This window comes from Diadema antillarum, unplaced genomic scaffold (genome assembly GCF_040938485.1).
Source record: "Diadema antillarum isolate AM-2024a unplaced genomic scaffold, OU_Dant_1.0 seq00000602_RagTag, whole genome shotgun sequence".
Lineage (NCBI taxonomy): Eukaryota > Metazoa > Echinodermata > Echinoidea > Diadematoida > Diadematidae > Diadema > Diadema antillarum.
In genome coordinates, this window is record NW_027271530.1 from 148,477 (window position 1) to 168,959 (window position 20,483).

The 20,483-nt window shown below is 38.5% G+C and overlaps 1 protein-coding gene across 1 annotated transcript; it reads left to right on the top strand.

Moving 5' to 3' along the window:
- Positions 1-726: 726 nt before the first annotated feature.
- Positions 727-19,806, top strand: LOC139735834 (E3 ubiquitin-protein ligase rfwd3.S-like). Its single transcript, XM_071646584.1, has 14 exons — positions 727-859; positions 4,693-4,925; positions 5,556-6,251; positions 6,635-6,723; positions 7,460-7,597; positions 8,288-8,428; positions 9,855-9,948; positions 10,367-10,468; positions 10,901-11,061; positions 12,598-12,801; positions 12,949-13,043; positions 14,306-14,397; positions 16,250-16,429; positions 19,637-19,806. The coding sequence occupies exons 2-14, from the start codon at positions 4,788-4,790 to the stop codon at positions 19,790-19,792; spliced, it is 2,286 nt and encodes a 761-aa protein (XP_071502685.1). The 5' UTR covers positions 727-859; positions 4,693-4,787; the 3' UTR covers positions 19,793-19,806.
- The last annotated feature ends 677 nt before the right edge of the window (positions 19,807-20,483 follow it).

A 20,483-nucleotide genomic window follows, 5' to 3' on the forward strand; every position in this document is an offset into this window, starting at 1 on the left:
GACATGACTGTGATGACGTGTACGCGCCACGCCACGCGTCTGAAGTTCGGCTAAAGCCCACAGCGGATGGGGGAAAGCAGCGGAAAGAGTCGCCGACTGTCGGGGAGAACGACCGACAACACTGTCGATAACAAACACGTACAACTCCAATGCCATGGGCCGGCATTCCCAACAACGTTAACTTTGGCAGCTTGGCACTCCAGTTAGTATTTATAGCATTGTATCAAATCACTGAGGTATAACTATACCATGAAAGACAGCACAGAAAACCATTTCTTCCTCCTTACTAATATCACTACAAATTCTTTCTGGATGTCCTTACAACCACGAGAAAAAGCAGAAAATACAGACCATTTCGTCGTTCGTCGCGTACCACTCGGAAGTCGCCATGTTGACACATATTAGGCTCACTCCATATTTCATTGAAGATAATGATATGCTCAAGACAATCGAGCGAATTTCAACACTAATCATATGTGAATATAAATATTTTATCACTTTAAAATATTTACAGTGGATAAAATAAAAAGGAAAAATTATTCAAAAGTCCAATATATGTCTGATAACCTATTATTCTTTGTTGATCTGCTTCGCGCGAGGTTCGATAACACACAGCAATAGCTACAGTACAAGAGCACACACAATATGCACACATTGCATGCAAGCAGTGGTGGCGTTATGTCATGCATGCATTGACACTTGCAAACTGTAGCGAGAAGGGATTGCCATGCCAATTTTATTCTCTGCAGATGGAGCTGGAGATACGGACGAATTGTGCTAACGTTAGACCTCTAACTTGTTAGAAGTCTAGTCAGTGAGTTGTGCCAGATAAGAAAGAATGTCATGCCGTCATTTCTAGGTAACTGAATTCTAATTCTACTGCTACTGTACTGACTAACTATGATAAAGTGTTAAGTGTTAGAGGTCAAGTCCAAGCTGCAAAAATGTATATAGATCTAGACTAGTATAAAACTAAAGTACGTGTATAATCGACTATTTGATCACACAAGACTGAAAATTCAAAATGGGTCAATCTACATAAACTTAGTATCATTTTATTAAAAAAGCTAAGAAGTTAAAATACATGAATTTCAAAAAGAAAAAGTAAAAATCCTTCCGCATAACCAGCAATAAATTAATTAATCTGCATAAATTAAAATTTAGAGTACCTGGTACCGGTATTTAACGCGTGGGACATTCAAAAATCCTGCATTTTATAATACGGATCTAGGCCCTATATCTTTTAAGTTTTAACGTTACAAGTTTTTATGAAAATAAGTATGGTGACCTAGACGTCTGAATAACAAGTTGTCATGACTGATTAAGTTTCTCAACTGATTAAATATGCAAATGAGGGATGGGCCAATATTAGCATGTCCCACACGTTACTTTTTTAGGTCATTATTTCTCATTTGCATAAAAGTTAATGATTTAATTGACTTGCAACTTTCATATTAAAGACCAAATTCACAATGGACCTAATCATATCCAAGAGATAAAAAAGTTTATAGTCTGATATTATAAATCTCATACCTGTACTTGCAATTTTTAATTGAATTTAGTAACGCGTGGGACGATTTGTGTACAAGTCAGTGGAAGTGTAGTAAATCTTAGTCTTCTATGGGAAATGTGTACATTTAGGATTTTTTGTAATTTTCTTAATTCTGACTTGAAATTTGGTGAAAAGTTCCACTTTGGATAAATAATTCACAAAAGATCATTACATGCTATTTTCAATTAAAGTCACATTCAAAGTCAAATGTCAAAAAATAAAGGATAACACAGGCATTTCATATTTTTATTGTATCTATTGTTCTGCTGGGTCTAAATCATTGAAATTTGCAAGAATTTATTAGAAATACATCTATTTAGATAATTGGTACCACATATAAAGTTTCTCTGAGTAAATGTGCAATTCACATCACAATATTCATAGTGACAAAAATGTCCCACGCGTTACTTGTCCCACGCGTTACTATATAGGCCTACCTATCTTTCTATAGTATAATTGACCTTGAGAGAAAACAGTTTCATGATTTTTTCTGAAATATTTTGTTTCAGGTACAGTTATTGTTGTAGAAAAAGATGTTTGTAATGATTTTATAGTAAACCAAGTATTTTCACAATAATTGAGATAAAATAAAAGTAAAAGAAGAAAAAAAGGACAATCTTTCTGGTCCCATGCGTTACTGGAGAATAAATTTGCATAAATTAAACACTGAATGCATGATTCTCATTATTTCTATTGTTTTGAACGAAGATACCTACTGTACTAGTACTAGCTATCAAAAGCAGCCCAACATATGAAGTTTCAATCTTAAAGGCATACAATCGTGGCGAGTGGTTTGTGCGGCATGGAGACGAACGCAACATGCTGCCTCCCCCATTCTGTATCAAATGTAGTGACCCGGAATGAGAATAGCGCTGGCTCAATGGGTCAGCGAACAACACTCTAGACTACAAGAGTTCTGTGCTACAAATTTCCTGAACCAAAATGGCTGTCCGAGCGAGCCACGAATGCTTCCGTTTGGACGCACATTCTCAGTGCGCATGCGCATGAAGAGAGGCCAAAAGAGCCACGCGTCTTCTGGCCTCTCTCCTCCAATCACTGCAGCTCGTGGTCACAATGTTTGTGTATGATGTGTACACACACACGCACATACACACACATGCCTCAGTGGCAGCATTGTCCCACACGTTTATGGATATACATGTAGCACCGAGTCTGGCATTGCGCAATTGCATGCACAAACTTCGGTCGTTCTGAGTTTACATACCATTAGGGATGACGATCGTCTGCCTTTAACAGTGCAATATAGGGCTAAATCTTCTTGTGATGTCCCATGCGTTACTGGTGCAAAATAGCTTGGACTTGCCCTAGACTAACACTGTAACACAACAGTAACACTAGTGTTAGTCAATGTTAGTGTTAGTGGGAATAGTATTAGTAGTATGGACTAAAAACAGTCACAGTCGTGAGGACTGAGCCTGAGGAGTATCCCTGTCAGTGCATCGGTGCATGATTGATGGCATTAAGCAGGGAGGTGGGAAGTTTATGCCATTTTCTACCATTAATGTAATGGCAGTGGATAACCAGGCCCAGGGTCAGCTGGGCTGGGGAGATGGGGATACTCTGCTGCGGTGACTCTGTTGAGTGTCTAACTTTTGGCAGAAGCTGAGCGCTGTAATGTTATCAATTATTTTAAAGAGTTCTGACTGTATAATAATAGCTTTACAGTGTAGATTTTTGCGACGGGGACGTTCAGAGGGGGAAAAAAAGACATGTTCAGAAATCAGGTGGCTGCGCATGCGCAAAAACGAGCGTCATGCGTCAAGTTGATCTAATTTAACGTTAGAGTGTATAGTTGTTCTACCAAGTTATACTATAGCTTGGGAACGTTGCGTCTGTCATGTGAGTTCTTTTTTACTAGAAAAGTAGAATCTACGCGTTCTGAGCTATTTTTACGTCTGCTCAAATCACAATCTAGAGAGCTACTTCGTAAGCTTCATGCACCCATCATATATGGGGGCACCATTTTATTTTTCATACCTTGGCTTGTGTCTCAGCATAATCTAAAGCTGCTTTTCAGCACAATGAATGCAAGGGGTGAGGAGAACGTCCACTGCAAATGTCGTCTCAAATATCAGCGCTGCAAATCTAAAGCTCCCTACATCAAACATGTAATAACTCAAGAACGCAATAACAGTAGGCCTACAATGAAAATACAGTCCAGTCAGTAGATTAAAAAAAATCTTCTTCTTCTTCTTCTTCTTCTTCTTCCGGTAAAGTGCTGCCCTCGAATGGTCAAGGATGTCTGTCTGAGGAATTTTTTTTATCCCTTTTTAAAAAAAATTTTATGGTTAGACCCTTTTCTATATATATATATATTTTTAACTTTTTCAGTTCTCCTCTGAGGGGATTCCGTGAAGCCCGACGTACAACCGTATTCTCTACGGAAAATATTTATATCACCAATGCCATGTCACCAAGGGTAAATTAATAAATGACAGACTGATCCTTTGCCATCGGTCATTGACTAAAAAAGTAACCAGGCTCGGACTCAGCTACATTTACATATAAGTTATACACTACCTTTTTATTCACTTTTTAAAAAGGTTTTAAATATTTGGTAGTGTAGGCCTTGTCTACTATTTATATTCACTAAACAGTAACACAGATCTTCTTCTCCATTATCATGATCTAGGCCTACAGTAGTAGGCCTATTCAAAGGACAGAAACAAAGCCAACACAACGGTTGCAAATTTTGGGAAGAGAAAAAACAGAAGGTTGGACTTACTGTGAAATACTGTTTGCAATTTAAGTATTGGTAACTACACTGTTTACACAGCCCAGTCGTCTGGTCGGGCTAAAAAGCATTAGATATGTCGGCTGCATGTACATAATAGAACATAGATTGTGAAAATTGTCTCACATTTTCTGCTGTTCGCAATAGGAAAATGCTTAATCATGTTTATTGCAAGTACAAGTAGATTGCAAGATATTAGAATTTGTAAGTCTAAAAGTGTAGTAATCAAAATTATACAACCAGGCCTACTGCACCTGCGCTGCAGTACGTTACTTAAAGTAGAGTAGACAGGGGTCTAGTTGAAGTGCTTTAAATTCAAGTGGTGTACCTAAAAAGTTGATAAGGATCTAGGGTCTCGGTCTACTGTTTTGTATTTGTTTTGCAGGAATCCGATGAATGTGTACAAGAAGCCTCAAGTTAAAGGACACAACTAATTGGAAGAAATGAACTGAAATGTACATCTGAAGCTGGTGATCTGAAATGGAGGGGACCATGGACGAAGATGACAACAGTTCTAGGTCCACCATCCTGCTCGACAGCGATGATGGTGAAGGCTCCGAGGATCTCTATGACTCTGATGCGACGGAGATTTCTGATGGCGAAGAACCTGCCAATCAGGTACAATTGTACTTGCCTATGATCATATGTACATTGTACATGTACTTTAAAGTTTTTGCTAGTTGTGATCAAGAAGGCCTAATTTTGCAAGTTGTACTGCAACGTAACCTGATAGTTTCTACAAAATAAAACATATTTTATTGTTTGGTCTGATACATGTACACCTGTACCTGTACTTGACTAGTCCAATCGCGTTGTGCCCAGCATCGCATTCCGATTTTGATGAGCTTGTAATACCCGTGCAAATGAGTAACCTCAATTGATGTACAATGTTCTTCTTTCTGTTAAACACAAAGATTCAGGTATTCCTGGTGGCATCTTCGTAATTGTGACCCACATCACACATTTTAATTGGTAGTGCATACATAAACATGCACATAGTATGTATACTGATGTACAGAGTACAAGTGTACATATTGAGTGATGTACGTAAAAAGTAGATGCATTTTGTGCATTAACAATTTGTAGGTGAACACACCAATGTCTATTGCTGTGCCCCTTCATTTGGCATCACACGTGAGATGTTGGGCCCATTTGTCACATATTCTGCTTTCCTATGCCTTTATTTATAGATTATGCGAGTATTATACACTACTTGTTTGTATACATCGCATGTTTTTTATTTTTTAGCCCTCATCCGGAACACGTGGAGAGGCGCAAGATGCACTTGTTGGCAACGGTACGGAGATGAGAGCCGATATGCCTGGCGCCTCACAGGCAGAGAGTGAATCACTGCTTGTAATACCACAGCCTTCCAGCCAGAACCAGATCAGACCGGAGTTAACCAGTTCTGACGTGTTGACAGCGGGTGCATCCACATCAGCGGCAGGTGCGTCCACATCAGGACTGCATCATGCCACAGGGGTGACAATAGACCTTGACGTACCAGGCCCCAGTGGTCTTTCAAACTTTGTACGCTCGCAGAGCAGTTTGCATTCAGCTGCTGATGCTAGGAGGGTAGAAACTGCACCAGAGCAGTCAGCTGAGAGAGAAAGTGAATATGCAAATGATAGAAGAACTTTTGACCAATCAGGAACTGACATTGGAGGTAGCTTGCACAGAGTTCGAAACAATGAGAACAGTGGAAATGGTGGTTCTGCAACACCATCACCATCGTCATCAGGTATTGATGCTCATAGACAGAGCCAAGCTGGGCCATCAGCCAATCAGGCAGCAGCTAATGAGGAGGAGGAGGAGCCAATGGAAGAAGGGGGTGTTACCAACGAGGATGAGAGCAGCAATGATTCGATGTGTGATTTCCAGGAGGCCAAAAAGCCAGCTGCCAGTGCAGCTAAAGACAGCACTGACGGCAGTGACGATGAATCGGTAATTGTCTTGTCTGCAGAAAAAAAAAAAAAAAATCTTACTTTGATAGAAACCTAGCTACTTGTTCAGTACTTTTGTTGCAAAGATTTTTATGGTAATTAAATTGGCAACATTGAATTTGACTCCAAAGCAACATCTTAAAAAAAATGAAAGTTACCTCCTCATTATTAGAAATACAGTGTACATGTATCTGTACACAATAATAACAGCTCATAGGCCTACAGAGAGTAGGTGCATTGTAGAACTTTTTAATGTGGTCTAGTGGTGTTTGCTGTGATATAGGATGATTTGTAAAATAATTTGCTAATAGGAAGCACATGGGTTTTTTGTTTCTTTATCTGTTTATTGTAATATATCATCTTTTTCAAATCAACCTTCCTCAGCAATCCTGTATCATCTGCTATGAGACATGGACAACGTCCGGCTCTCACCGACTCGTGTCTCTCAAATGCGGTCATCTGTTTGGTCAGAGGTAAAGCCAAGCCTTGCTACATTGTATTCAGTTAACCAGCCATTACTAGATATTGTCTATTTCTGAATGAGCAGAGGATGATATGTAACTTAGAAGTTATGGCAAAAAGAGATGTGATTTAAGTCATCCACCATCTTGGCTTCTTGGAGAGAAGTGTGATGTCTTTGTTCATGTGGCTGAATAAATAAAATGTAAAGCACTGAAAGTACTGTAATATTAGAGAAAAGGAAAACAGCAACTCTGCACACACCTAAACATTGGGGAATAACAGTTACAGTGTACATTTTTTTTTCACTTTATTGTGAAATATTGTCATATCCACTGTAAATGCATAGCTTCCAACTATTACACTTCTTTAAACACATTATACAAAAGTATGAATGCACTAAAAGTTATGAATGTGACCTGATCATTTTTGTGTTAAAATCCACTTATACCATTGCATTTATTAAAATGTTGTGTATGAACCTTACACCTTCAACATCATTTGATTTTTGTTTTGTCTATCAAAGAGAGGAAAACAGATGAATTCCACCTCTGCAGGTAGTGACATATTTACATTTGTAGTACAGTTGTGCTCTAGGTTTTATCTTTGCTGATTGCGATGCATTGAAATCATAAGTATCTTGGTTTATTCACAGCCTCTAGAGGATGATTGGGGGGGGGGGGGGGGGGGGTTATAAGTAATCACCTTGATACCAGTGGAATAATGGGTGTGTCTCTCTGTACATTGTAGCTGCATTGAGCAGTGGCTGAAAGGACAAGGAGGGAAGTGTCCACAGTGCAACAGCAAAGCCAAAAAGACCGACATACGAGTCATCTACGCCAAGGCTCTCAAGGCACTGGACACCTCAGAACGGGATCGTGCAATCAAGTAAGGCTCCTTGTAGTTTTCTTTAATAATCAAATCAATGTTCTTTGTTGTTGCTGTTATTGTTGTTAAAAGTGCTTTCTGTATGTTGAACTGTTCTATTAAATGCAGTTTCAAACTGGAGTGATACAATTTCCTACAAGTTCCTCTTTACCCTCTACATCCTTTACAGGATGCACTTTGAAAAATTGAATATCTCTTGATATCCAGTTAAAATGTACTGTACTTAACATTTGCATTCGGAACTTGAGGATTGTTTACGTTGTTAAACCGAAACGTATACAAAGGTAAAACAACGTAAACGCCACAGAAAACTTTCATCCTGATGTGAAATATGTATTCAATTCATCCGTGATCTATCCATCTACCTACAATGTATCCATCAATTGTAAAAATGGAAATTTACATGCGTTTGTGAATTACAATTTTTTTTTTCCCTCTGTCAGGTACAAAGAATTTTGCGGTATAGAAACATACAGTAGTGTTGCCTGTAACAGGCAAAAAATTGTGCATAGTTTTATTTTCATGCCACTTTTTTGTGGTGTGAAATAAGCAAGAATGTCCCCTTTTCGGTGTGTATTTATCTTTGTATTCATTTTTCCATCCATTCATCTATCCCTCTATTCATCCATTTATTCATCCTTCTATTTTGCCATCCATTCATCCATCTCTCTATCCCTCCATCCCTCCCAGGGCTCTAGAGGAGGAGAAGGAGCTAAGGAAGAAGGCCGAGATGGATGCAGCCCAGACCCAGCTGAGATACGTCATGGCCCTGGAGGAGGTGAAGAGGATGAAAGCCATGCTGGAGGCACACCAGAAGTCGGCTTCAAGGAGGTGAGATACTGCAAACCGGAAATGTTCTCATGCGTTTTAATTTCGCGAATTTCGCGAGAGCCAGGATTCGCGAAATTAACCCATTGAGGACGGTTTGATTTTGCTACAACACGCATTTCCCATAGACGCTTGCCTGAATATACTTGGGACTCGTCCTCAACGGGTTAAAATGCACGCAAAAGTTCTTGTCTACACTGTATGCATTGGATGCCAGTGGCAATTCACGGAAATTTCATGCCCCGAAAAATGCTGTCGCCTCCAATTCGCGAAAAAGTTCATGCCACGGGAATATCTTGCTTGATAGTACTCTTTCTCTTCAGCCAATCTTGTGCCTCACCCTCTGCCACATATGCCCAGTATATGCACAGTATTTTGCACTGTTTTATTCAAAAATTCTTTAGGTTTCATGGAAAATGCTGTTTTTCGTCCTTTCTTTCTTTCTTTCTTTTCTTTTTTTTTTACTGCTGCACTTGTCTATTGCCAGAAAGGTAAAAATACTGCTTTTCACCGAAAAGAAAGATGCTTTTTCAGCCCCAAAATAACTGTAATGCTGTGCACTTCCATTATAATAAACATGGTTGTAACGACATTATGGTTATAGCAAAGTAAAAATTCAGGCCGCAACATTATCCATGCTATGTTTTTTTTTTTTGTTCATTTATTCGGTTGTAACAAGACTTTGATTTAACAAAAGAAAACTGCCGGCCCCGAGGACTTCGTTATAACAAAAGATCACTGTATGAGGTTGGCATTCCTGCTGTATGGCCTAGACACTCCTGATCAGCTGGTTCAGCAAAGATTAATGGCATGCTAAAGTTCCATATTTTTATCAAATACTCCAATCTTGTGAATTTCATTCATGGCATTGCCAGTTTCATTGTATGCGATCTGAATTAATTTTGCAAAAGTTTGTTTACGTTAGGTAGCAAAGGCATTTTCTCCTCACTGTCTTGCCCCATGGAGCACAATACATATTACTTAAATAAGTATTAATTACCAGCTTCATTCATGTCAATGTTTAGTTTTAAAAAAAGACATTTAGGTAATTGATACATTGCATTCTTAGAAAAATATTGTTAAATCTGTGATTTTTATTTTCTTTGCTTTTTCCTATTTTTTTTTTTTTTTTTTGGGGGGGGGGTTATTATTATTCATGAATGTATCTTTGTTTATATACTTGTTTGCCTATTATAGTTGTTACAATTTTCATGATGAGTTTGCATATATTTGCCTCTTTAGGACACGTACATGTACGTGTATACGTAATAAATAGTTTACATGTATGTGATAGTATGACAATGTAAAATCAAACTGATGCTACCCATCACAGATATTATTTTCTTTCAGTAAAAAAGCAGCCACATATCTGGAAATGCTCTCTCTGTGCTATTGAAGCATTTCAATCTGTATATCATTTATGATGCAGCGGTACCTCCAGTATGGGATCGTCCAGCTCGGACACTCCTGCCGGCCAGTCGACTGGACATTACTTCCTTGAGAAGACCATAACAGTTTCTGCAGTAAGTGACCAATGACTCCAACATAGCGACCTGATGCATGCTGTAATAACTAGAAAACTGAAACAAATGATGTGTGCCCTTAAAAAAGTAAACAAACAAACAAACAAACAAACAAAAGAAATCCAGAGAATGGAATGATCTTCAAGAGGAATCTTTTTTCACTCACATCCATTCATGCAGAATCAATTCAGCCTCTTTTACTTCACTTCCCTTGCATTTTTGTTTATTTACTATAGAACTGCTGCAAATTGAACCCTAAAGATGACCCTTGGTTAGCTTAATTTTGTCACATATTATGCTGAAAACTGTACAAGATAGATTCAATTGGAAGATCAGGTTCATGTGTCTGTTGGAAGTAAGCAAAATTATTTAATGATGGAATAAAAGCATCCATTTGTTTGTTTTGCCTTCTAAACAGAATGGTAACTGCCGAGTTTTGACCTATGACCCTGCCAACGGGATCCTCCTTGCCTCGATGCCTTCACCCAATCAACTCTTCCAGGGCTACGGCCTGAAAAAGGTGAGTTCCAATCAGTATTTTCCTTATTATAGGACTCTCTTTTCATTTGTAATTCAGGGTCTATGAGCTGTAAAGTCATTGCACGCACTTGCATAGATGCATATGAAAAATGAAAAGCAAGAACAAGATATATAAGTAACAAAAATAGAAAATAGATCTAAAGCAGGATTTCTGGTACTGTTTACACACAATAGGTTTGTAAAGTCTTCTGAAAAAAAAAAAGAAGATTGTAAACCAAATTGCAGTTCTACTGCTTTGATGAAATTCAATTTCAAACATATAGGTGGAAAAGGGAGGAAAGAAAACTACATGGATTGGAAAGAGAGAGTGAGATATAGTAATGTACTACTTATATAGATAATTTGAGAATATTTCCAACTGAATGCACACTGCAGACTGGAAGTCAATCCTATGTACGTTTTGCCATCACAGATAAGTGCCATGGACTTCAAGACCTGTCAGTACATACCGATCCACACCAAACCAATCAGGGGCGTGGCACTGGACGGACGGGATGATGGTCTCATCCTGACCGCCTCGGTGGACAAGACGCTGAAGATCACCAGCCTGTCCAGCAACACGGTGGTCCAGTCGTGAGTATCGTACCTCCTGTCCGTCAGCTCCACCCTAAAACCTCAGTACTGGAGCCAATTTCTGTTAAAAGGGATCATATTGTTTTGGTTGAGACCAACTTCACGTTTCTAACATTTTGGGGTGAGATAATGAGAAACCTCTCTTGAAATTTGAAGGAGCATGTAATTCCAAGAGGAATTCAATGTTTATTTGATGAAAATTGGTTTTGGAATGGCAATGAGATACGCAAATAGAGCAATCCTGATAAAAGGTGGGACCCATCTTTTATTATGAACGCTTTATTTTACTTTGTTTTTGGATGCCTGAGCCATTCCAAAACTGATTTTCATCAAATAAACTTTGAATTCGTCCTCGAATGTTATGCTCTGTACTATTTCACAAGTGGTTTCTTGGTATCTCACAAAAAGTTGAAAGCCTAATCCTCGCCACCACCAATACTTTACCATCTCTTTAACCCGTTTTGTGCCATGCACTTTGGAAGGTGTGTACAAGGCCATTGTGTTTTCTGTTCCAATCAGCACTCATAACACACAAAAAGTTAAACCACCCTATACTGACCGTAATCTCAACATACCTGCGATTCTTGAGTTCATACATGTTGCTGATAACTACTTACAGAGTTCAAATCTCTCTAAATAAAGCAAGACCTTTTTGCCAGTAACATAATTCAAATAAAAAATAAAAAAATGTTTTTACTCCTTGAAGTAGAATTGATATGCGCACTCCGGTCAGCTGTAACTTATCTTTGACTGCCCCAAGCTGCATATATGTGACCGTGCACCTCAAAACGAACATAAAGTCGCACACACTGATTTTGCATGAGGTCTGAAAATAAGTGAAATGGGTCAACCAAGCCGAACTTGACTTTTTCATATTTTCTGAAAGACTGGGTCTTCTTTTACATTATGCTAAAATTTGGTATCATAAAACGGCAGGAAAGTGTAATTTTTAGCAGTTTATCTCGAACATTTTTGATAGAATAGTGTGATTAGGTGTGTCTTTAGAATCCCTTTTTCATTTCTGAAAAACCTTGTCCACACTCTTCAATTTCAACTCTAATAACTTTTGAAAGGATACTGGTACTGCTTTGAAAGTTGGCATTAATTATGGACAGAATGTTTTAATGAGGCATGCTTAATTTCAGTTTAATCTGATAATCCCTTCATTGTTGTTACTCTGGTGGTTTACTTCCTGTTTTTTGTCCCATTTATCGCACAGCCAGCACGGTTTGGTAGAGATTAAGCGCTTGAATAGACACTGTACTTCAGAGCCTCTTTTCTCAGTTCACACTTTTCCTGAGTTTGTGCTTTCTTTCCAATATTTAGATAGGTTAGGAGAGTCCATTTGATTTGAGTTATACATTATTTTAAAGCTTAAAGTCTGCTCTTTCAGAATATGGTCTTAACTAAAAATTCATGTCTGGCGACTTTTTGTTTGTTTTGAGGTGCAGGGTCACATATATATGCATATACACGATAGAAGAAATGTGGTACCTAGAGTGAATGTGAATAATGAAACCTCTGTTCCATTGTCAGCTATAACTGTCCCATGCCAGCTTGGTGCTGTGCCTGGAACTCTGCCAACACAAACTACGTCTACGCTGGCCTCCAAAACGGCGCCGTGCTGATCTACGACACGAGGAAGCCTGACGCGGAGGTGCAGACCCTGACAAAGGAAGGCTCGCGATGTCCCATTGTCTCGCTGCGATACGTGCCCAGCTCAACTAGAGTCACCTTTCCGTAAGTCTTTTGCTGGAGTAAATCTTTGAAATCCTCAAGAGCATGGCTTGCTATACAATGTACTTTACCTTCATTGTCTCCCTACCCATTCTCTAATACATACCAACTGATGGCTAGTTGTATCTTTGCTTTCTATTCCCCTATCAGATGTGCTGGTCTGCTGATAGGAACACTAGAGGGCGCTTCATTCTGGGAACAGCTGGCACCAGAGGACTACAGATTACATAATCTCCAGCTGGAAGGTTGGTGCTCAGATATCTGTGGTTCATATTGCTTTCAGTATTGAATCACATTTATTAAGTGGTCATAAAACAAAACAAAACAAAACAAAACAAAACAAAACCAAACCAAAAATACCACCAAAGACACCTTAATTTTTTCAACAAATTTCAAGGATAAAGAAAAACATGTCCATTTACAATACGTATATATTAAGCTTTGGATATCGCTCTAAAAAAGCAATACTTAACTTTTTCTCTGAGTAATTGTTGCCATAGAGACAGAGAGAGAAAGTAATGTCGATACGATAAAAAGTACATGCTCGTCATTGGTTGTACACATGTACATGGATCATAGTTTCATTTGAAGTATTAACCCTATTCTAACTGGGCTATTTGAGACCAAGTTTTTACTGGGGGGGGGGGTCAATTTGACCCCCTCTTCATATCTCGGCCACCAATCGCGCGATAGCCGCGAAATTTTGCCTAAAGATAGAGCTGGATGTCAACTACAAGATTACATGGTCATACAATAGAAAAATATTTCCTTTCTATTTTCAATAAATTAATTATGCAAATTTGTGCATGAAATTATATTTTCACCTATAACTCCATCAAAAAGACTGAAGGATTGCTAAATTTTTGTGTCAGAATTCCTCAAGACATATCAAACAATTTTCATGTAAAAAAATAGCGCAATCAAAATCAATTTCTTTTGTTTTTTATTGTTTTGTTAATTTCTTTAACTTATTTTGTTGTTTTTTCGACCTTTTGTTTTCTATTGTTTTTTTGCCAAAATTTGTTGCAGGCACTCTTTCAGGCTTATCTACACTAGAATTGATTAATTTCAATGGTTAAAAGTTGAAATAATCTAATTTATATCAATTTAACCTAAAAACACAATTTGCATTGGATTTGCACACGATATCATGAATTTCAGCTGTTTTTGGGTTGACATGCATATGCAAAACATTACGTAACTTCAGAACGGTGTACCCGGACGTCGCAAATTTGGTCTCAAAATTTGCGGGAGACTTCAATGAAAAAAGTCGTGAAACAACGCGGCAAAATCTTTGCGCGTTGCGGAATCGTGGCGCGAAACGTCGAGGGGGGGGGGGTCAATTTGACCCCCCCCCCCAGTTAGAATAGGGTTAAAGGCTGGACATGTGCTCACTATTCATGGTGATTTTATGTGTATGTCTAGTACTGACTCATCACTTGTGGTATACTTGTAAAAATGATCACAAATTACTTTGAGTGTATTATGTGTCATCTCTGCTGTACAGGAAGTTGTACCAGCGTAACATTTGAACCCACCACAAGGCACTGCCTGGCTGCTTTCCGCCCCAACAAGACACACCCAGCCACCAGATATGTGGTGAGTCCCAAACTCCACATGATTAACTCTTTATGTGCCACATTCGTACGCCAGACTCAGTTGACAGCATGCCAAGTTTGCATATTCCGCTCAAGCACACAGAGCTACCCAAACCGATTGATAAAGCAGCAAATACCACAGTACAATGAAAGGGTGTTTTGGGATTCCATTCCTGTCACATGCAGCTTGCATTTCCTGCATTGATTGACTATCGGCTGTATTCTCTAGTGGATTTGCTCATAAATTCTAATTTTCTGTCACTGTTTTGTGTGCAAATGTCATTGCTCTACAATAATGCTGCTACCAGTCATTTTAAAGAAAAATAATCATTGATTTGTCATACAATTTACATCAAAGCAAAGCTTGGTATTTTCTCTGCAACTTTGCTTGTTACATGTCGAGGGTATCAAAATTCATGAAAGTTACATAGCTTTAAAAAACAATAGAAGAAGAATGTTTTCCCGAAGCCTGATTTCGCTGCTTTCAGAATACATACCTGTAATGTGGCACACAGGGGGTTTTCACCATGGCACATAAGAGTTAATTCAATCTCCTCTACCCCAGCATGTTTGTCTGCTGTATGTGTGTGTGTGTGTGTGGGGGGGGGGGGGGGGGGGGGGGGGGAGTGGGTTAGGTTTGGGAGGATGGACTGAGTAGCATACTTAATACTCCATTGATTGCTTTGCAGTGAAGCCCCAGACAGTTTCCTGTATGCGAAAGCTTGGTTGTAAAGTCAGTCATATTTTTGTATATTCTGGTGAGTGTGTTACAAGATGTGCAGACCTGCAAAACTAGTTGGTGGAAATGAGAAGTAGGTTCAGTTTTAGTGGTTTGCGTTGTCAAAGCAGATCTGGTCATGAATCAGTACCTTTAACCCGTTGAGGACGAGTCCCGAGTATACTCGGGCAGGTGTCTATGGGAAATGCGTGTTGTAGTAAAAACAGTCCATCCTCAACGGGTTAACTCTTTCAGGAGCTTTAATAGGGAATAGCACTTTGAGACTGTGGTTTGAGGAAAATATTCCATTTCTGACCGTATTAGGTTCATTAAATCCATTCATTTCTCTTTATTCATGCTCCATAAAGGACCAGCAAGCTTGAGATTTAAATAAACAACAAAAATACAAACACAAATTTTGAGTCTGCTAGAGCTTTTTAATGTGTCCTGTAGATACCATAGAAGAAGGTGAAAACTAGATGATAAATGAATAAACATAATCAATGCATCACTCAGAGTACAGTTCGACCTCGATTAACCGGCCATGTCGGGACCGGCGCTCATCCGGATAAGCAAATTGGCCGGATATGGGAGACGTCACAATGTTAATGTAAATAGCTGCAGTCAAAGCTGCCGTCCCAGTGCACTGACAGATAGGCAGTACGTACCCCGCAACGGTGGTGTAATCTATGCTAGCCTGCGCAAAATTGTAGTCCCTTCATTTACAATGATAATGTGATGTGAAATTATGTTAGTTCTGTCGGGAATATTGTGGGTAAATCGTGTGAGTTTTGTAGAAATTTTAATTGAGTATAAAGTCACTGTTTTTTCTCAATTTTTTGATGAAAAAAAAAATACTTCACTGCATGAAGGCGTCCGGATAATAGAAATTTCCGGATAAAAGGAGGCCGGGTAATCGAGGTCGAACTGTATTATTATTATCATTCTTTATTCAGTGCATGTACGATTGTATGTATCACATGTTTGGTGGAAATGGAATAGTTTTTTACACGCATCAATTTTGGAAGAGGGGTTAACTGAGTGGATAAGGTTGTATTGTATGCTTGTATTGCCAAAGTCATGTCTTTCTTTAATGAGTATTGTCGCATGTTTTACCACAAACTTTTTTCTGCAGATGTGTGAGATGAAGAGGCAACTAGTTGGTGACCATGGCAACTCCTTGGTGTCTTCCAACCCAGTCCAGACCTTCTACGGAGGAACCACGATGAAGGTGCTCACACAGGCTGCTATGTACTGTGCTCCGGGTGAGGAGGAGAAATTAATGGTGTGTGCTGGAGATGAGGCTAGCTCCGCGGTAAGTTACGTAATTACTCATAACTGAATAACATACGCCTTCAACGTAACATACAATGCACATGTATTCATTGGTCAGATTTAAAAGTTCAAAGTTTCTTCACGAATGCATCTGATATGCATCATCAAGAAAGAATATCTGTGCACAAACCTGCCTAAACTGATTGATAAATAGCCAGATGCCACAGTATGTTGAAAACATTTCTCGCAATTCCCATCCTGTCACAAGTAGCTTTCATTTTATGTGTTGAGGCAGTATTCCCTAGTGGATTTCCTTGTAAATTCTCTGGTTTTTTTTCACTGTTTTGTGTGTGAAAATCATGGCTTTACAATGCAATTATAGCTACTGGTCATTTGGGAAAAAAAAAAAGCAATCATAGATTTATCAAGCAATTTCAATCTAAGCAAAGCTGGGCAGTTTCTCTACAATTTCATTTATTACATGCCATTAGTAACAAAAATATCTGAAAGTTACATAGATATGAAAAGCAAAATATTTTCCCAAAGTGTGAGCATGTTGCTATCTTAGAATGATGTACCACACAGAGGGTAAACACCATGGCACATAAAGAGTTATTAAACAGTGGTGTCTTTGTACAGTACTAACAAGTGTAATTGGTGATAGTATAACTGTAAAAGTTTTGATTTTGACAGATTCAAGTTCTATCAATATGTAACCATTTAAAAAGAATTACAATGAAATGACTAGAACCGGAATTTGTCAACACTGACAAATTAGGTGATCCGATCTTTTCTGAAATCAATGATTTGAGTCCTGATCCAAATATTCATGACCATACAGGTTTCATCTGTGTTTTGATTGGACATTGGCCGTGTGATGTTTGGATTCTCATTTAGAAATAGACCTGCCATCTTTGGTACCGAATTCCGTATACACTAACGGAAATGCAGAATGAAGTATATTTGACCTTTGACCTCGCTTTGCACACCCAAGATGGCATCTGAGCAAAAAGTGATTATTTTATGAAATGATTCTTGTAACATGGTCTTTACGTGTGCAAAATATGGGAAAGATAGGACATGCATTCACCAAGATACAAGATGATACATGTATGACCTTTGACCCTAATTCAAATACCCAAGATGGTGTCCGATCAAGTAGTTGTTATTTTATGAAATAATGAACGTGACATGAACTAAATATTTACTAAATATGGGGGTGATAGGGTATATTTTTCTTGAGTTATTGCAAAGGAAGTTGCAGAAAGAAAGAAATATCTCAATACATCGGAGATAAGCTAATTTCAACCACGTTTTTTGACATTCCGTCTTCGTATGAAAAACAAAGGGCACACTAGCTATAGCGCAAAGTCTCAGCTACAACATGTTAAAATCTGGGAGGAATTCACTGAAGGGTAAGTAAGCTAGTGCTCGATAAACACAATCATGTCAATTTTCACATCTAGAAAAATTCCCTCCCATACAGATAACACGTCATAATGAAGATACAGGAAGAAGTACATATGACCTTTGACCCCACTTTGCACAAACAAGATGGCCTCTAAGCCAAAAATGGTTATTTTGTGAAATGATCCTTGTAACATGGTCTTTACGTGTGCAAAATATGGGAAAGATAGGACATGTATTCACCAAGATACAGGATAAAACATTTATGACCTTTGACCCTAATTTACATACCCAAGATGGTGTCTGATCAAGTAGTTGTTATTTTGTGAAATAATGTACGTGACATGAACTAAACATGTGCAAAATATGGTGGTGATAGGATATGTTTTTCTTGAGTTATTGCAAAGAAAGTTGCAGAAAGGAAGAAATATTTCAATACATCGAAGATAAGCTTTAATTTCAACCAAGTTTTTGGATGTGATGCCGACTCCGTATGAAAAAACGAAGGGCACTTTACGATAGCCCAAAGTCTCAGCTACAACATACTAAAATATGGGAGAAATTCACCGAAGCATAAGTGAGCTAGTGCTCGATAAAGATAGTCATGTCAGTTTTCATTTCCAGAAAAACTGCACTCCCATAGAGATAACACGTAAACTGGTCAAATTTGACAATGTTACTTTTAATCCATTTTTACGAGGTGATGCCGTCATCCAATCAAAATGTTGTTAATATATAACTGAAAGACCATTTAATAAGCTACAACATATTGAAATCTGGACGAAAATCAACAAAAGAATAAGTGAGATACACTTGAGTGAACTTAAAATTTGATGACGTCATTTTGAAAATTTGCTTTTTTTACTTTATTAAGAAATTTGATATCTTTCCATCATTTTTCCAGCATCGCCAACCCATGAAATAACATTTACAACTCATCAGCTTTTAGAATATGTAAAGAAAATGGGAGGTCACCGTCCATCCTGACGAGTAAATTCGGATTTAAAATTGGCGGTTTTTTGGCATTGTTGCACTGTATATCGCCATTGACGCGCGCGCGGAATTTCAACTTTGACGGGCCCGTATGACGTCATATTGAGTCGGATTGACTTGAAACTTGGTAGAAATATTCCTTGACATGTCAGGCATCCGATAAATGTAACAAAACGGTAAATTTATATTGCATATGAGCTCTGCGTGCGTATATGTGCGCGCACGTACGCGTCCGTCCAATTTTTTCAATTTTTCAAAAAATGCTCCAAATGGTCTGAGACGTGTGCAAAAAAAAATCGAGCTCGATTTGAGCATACAAATATTTCAATGCGCACGTACGCGCACGTTTTAAGAGAAAATATGAATTTTGAGAAATTGAGTGGAATGGGCATAACTTGAAATATATGTGACGTAAATTTCATTGAAAAACTCCATTCCATTAATGAGATATGAGTGAGAATGTGTTTTCATATAATGACGTCACTATAGACGTCACGATTGACCAATCACAATGATATATAACATTTGTCGTCTTTGGGACATGATACATATATGGTATGAGTTTGAAGTTGATACTGTGAGTACTTTCTGAGTAAGTAGATACACAACTTTTGTCCAGAAATAAAGAAAGAAGAAGAAGAAGAAGAAGAAGAAGAAGAAGAACAAAGAATCCGTACAGATACAGAAGGTGATCCGAGAGGATACTCGGATCACCTAATAAACAATGGAAGTTGCCTGTGCATCCATGTGCTCTATTTCATTGTGATGTCTTTAAGTATTTAGTGCTCATGCTATGTGTCTTTGTCTATAATCTCTGTGACTTTTATTACTTTCTCTTCTATCATAGCTCCACATTTGGGACGCCAACGTAGGAACTCTCAAGCAGAAGATCCCCATGGGGGCGACGGCCCTGGACGTCCGCCCGTTTGCATCAGGAGGGGCCTACTACCTTGCTGCGCTCACGGACAAACTTATCAAACTCTGCAGATGGCAGCAGAGGTGATTAGGTGACGTCATGCTTCCCCCCACGTGCATGTACATTGCTCTTCCGTTGTAACGACATGGTTAAAAAAAAAAAAAAAAAAAAAAAAAGTCCATTACCACTGGAAATGGTGACATTTTGTTGCAACTAGGGATAAACCAAAAGAACACTGCTGCTCCTGTAGACTCTGTTATGAGAAGAGATGCATGTGCTTTTTGTGCTTTCATGAGCAAAATGCTTTGAGAAGCTAGACTGGACAGACAGCTTTGTGAGTGGTTTACTTTGCAATTGAGAAGCACTTTTTATTCATCACATGCTGTGTGTTGTAAAGAGATTACCATGTGCTTGTTATATCATGCAACTCACTGCCTTGTATTGTCTTGTGTTGAAACCCATGTGAAATACCCACACCGGTACAATTAATTGCCATGATTGGTTTCTATGTGTCACAGCAGCATACAGTGTATCTTTAAATGTGACCCTGCACCTCAAAACAAACAAAAAGTCGCCAGACATTACCTTTTAGTTAAGACCATATTCTGAAAGAGCAGACTTTAAGCTTTAAAATGATGTATAACTCAAATCAAGTGGACTCTCCTAACCTATCTAAATATTGGAAAGAAAGCACAAACTGAGGAAAAGTGTGAACTAAAAAAAGAGGCTCTGAAGTACAGTGTCTATTCAAGCACTTAATCTTTACCAAACCGTGCTG

Coding starts and splice junctions, on each gene's coding strand:
- LOC139735834 (XM_071646584.1), top strand. CDS start 4,788: ATGGAGGGGACCATGGACGAAGATGACAACAGTTCTAGGTCCACCATC. Junction 11,062..12,597: donor AGCAACACGGTGGTCCAGTC/GTGAGTATCGTA, acceptor TTCCATTGTCAG/CTATAACTGTCCCATGCCAG. Junction 13,044..14,305: donor ACATAATCTCCAGCTGGAAG/GTTGGTGCTCAG, acceptor TCTGCTGTACAG/GAAGTTGTACCAGCGTAACA.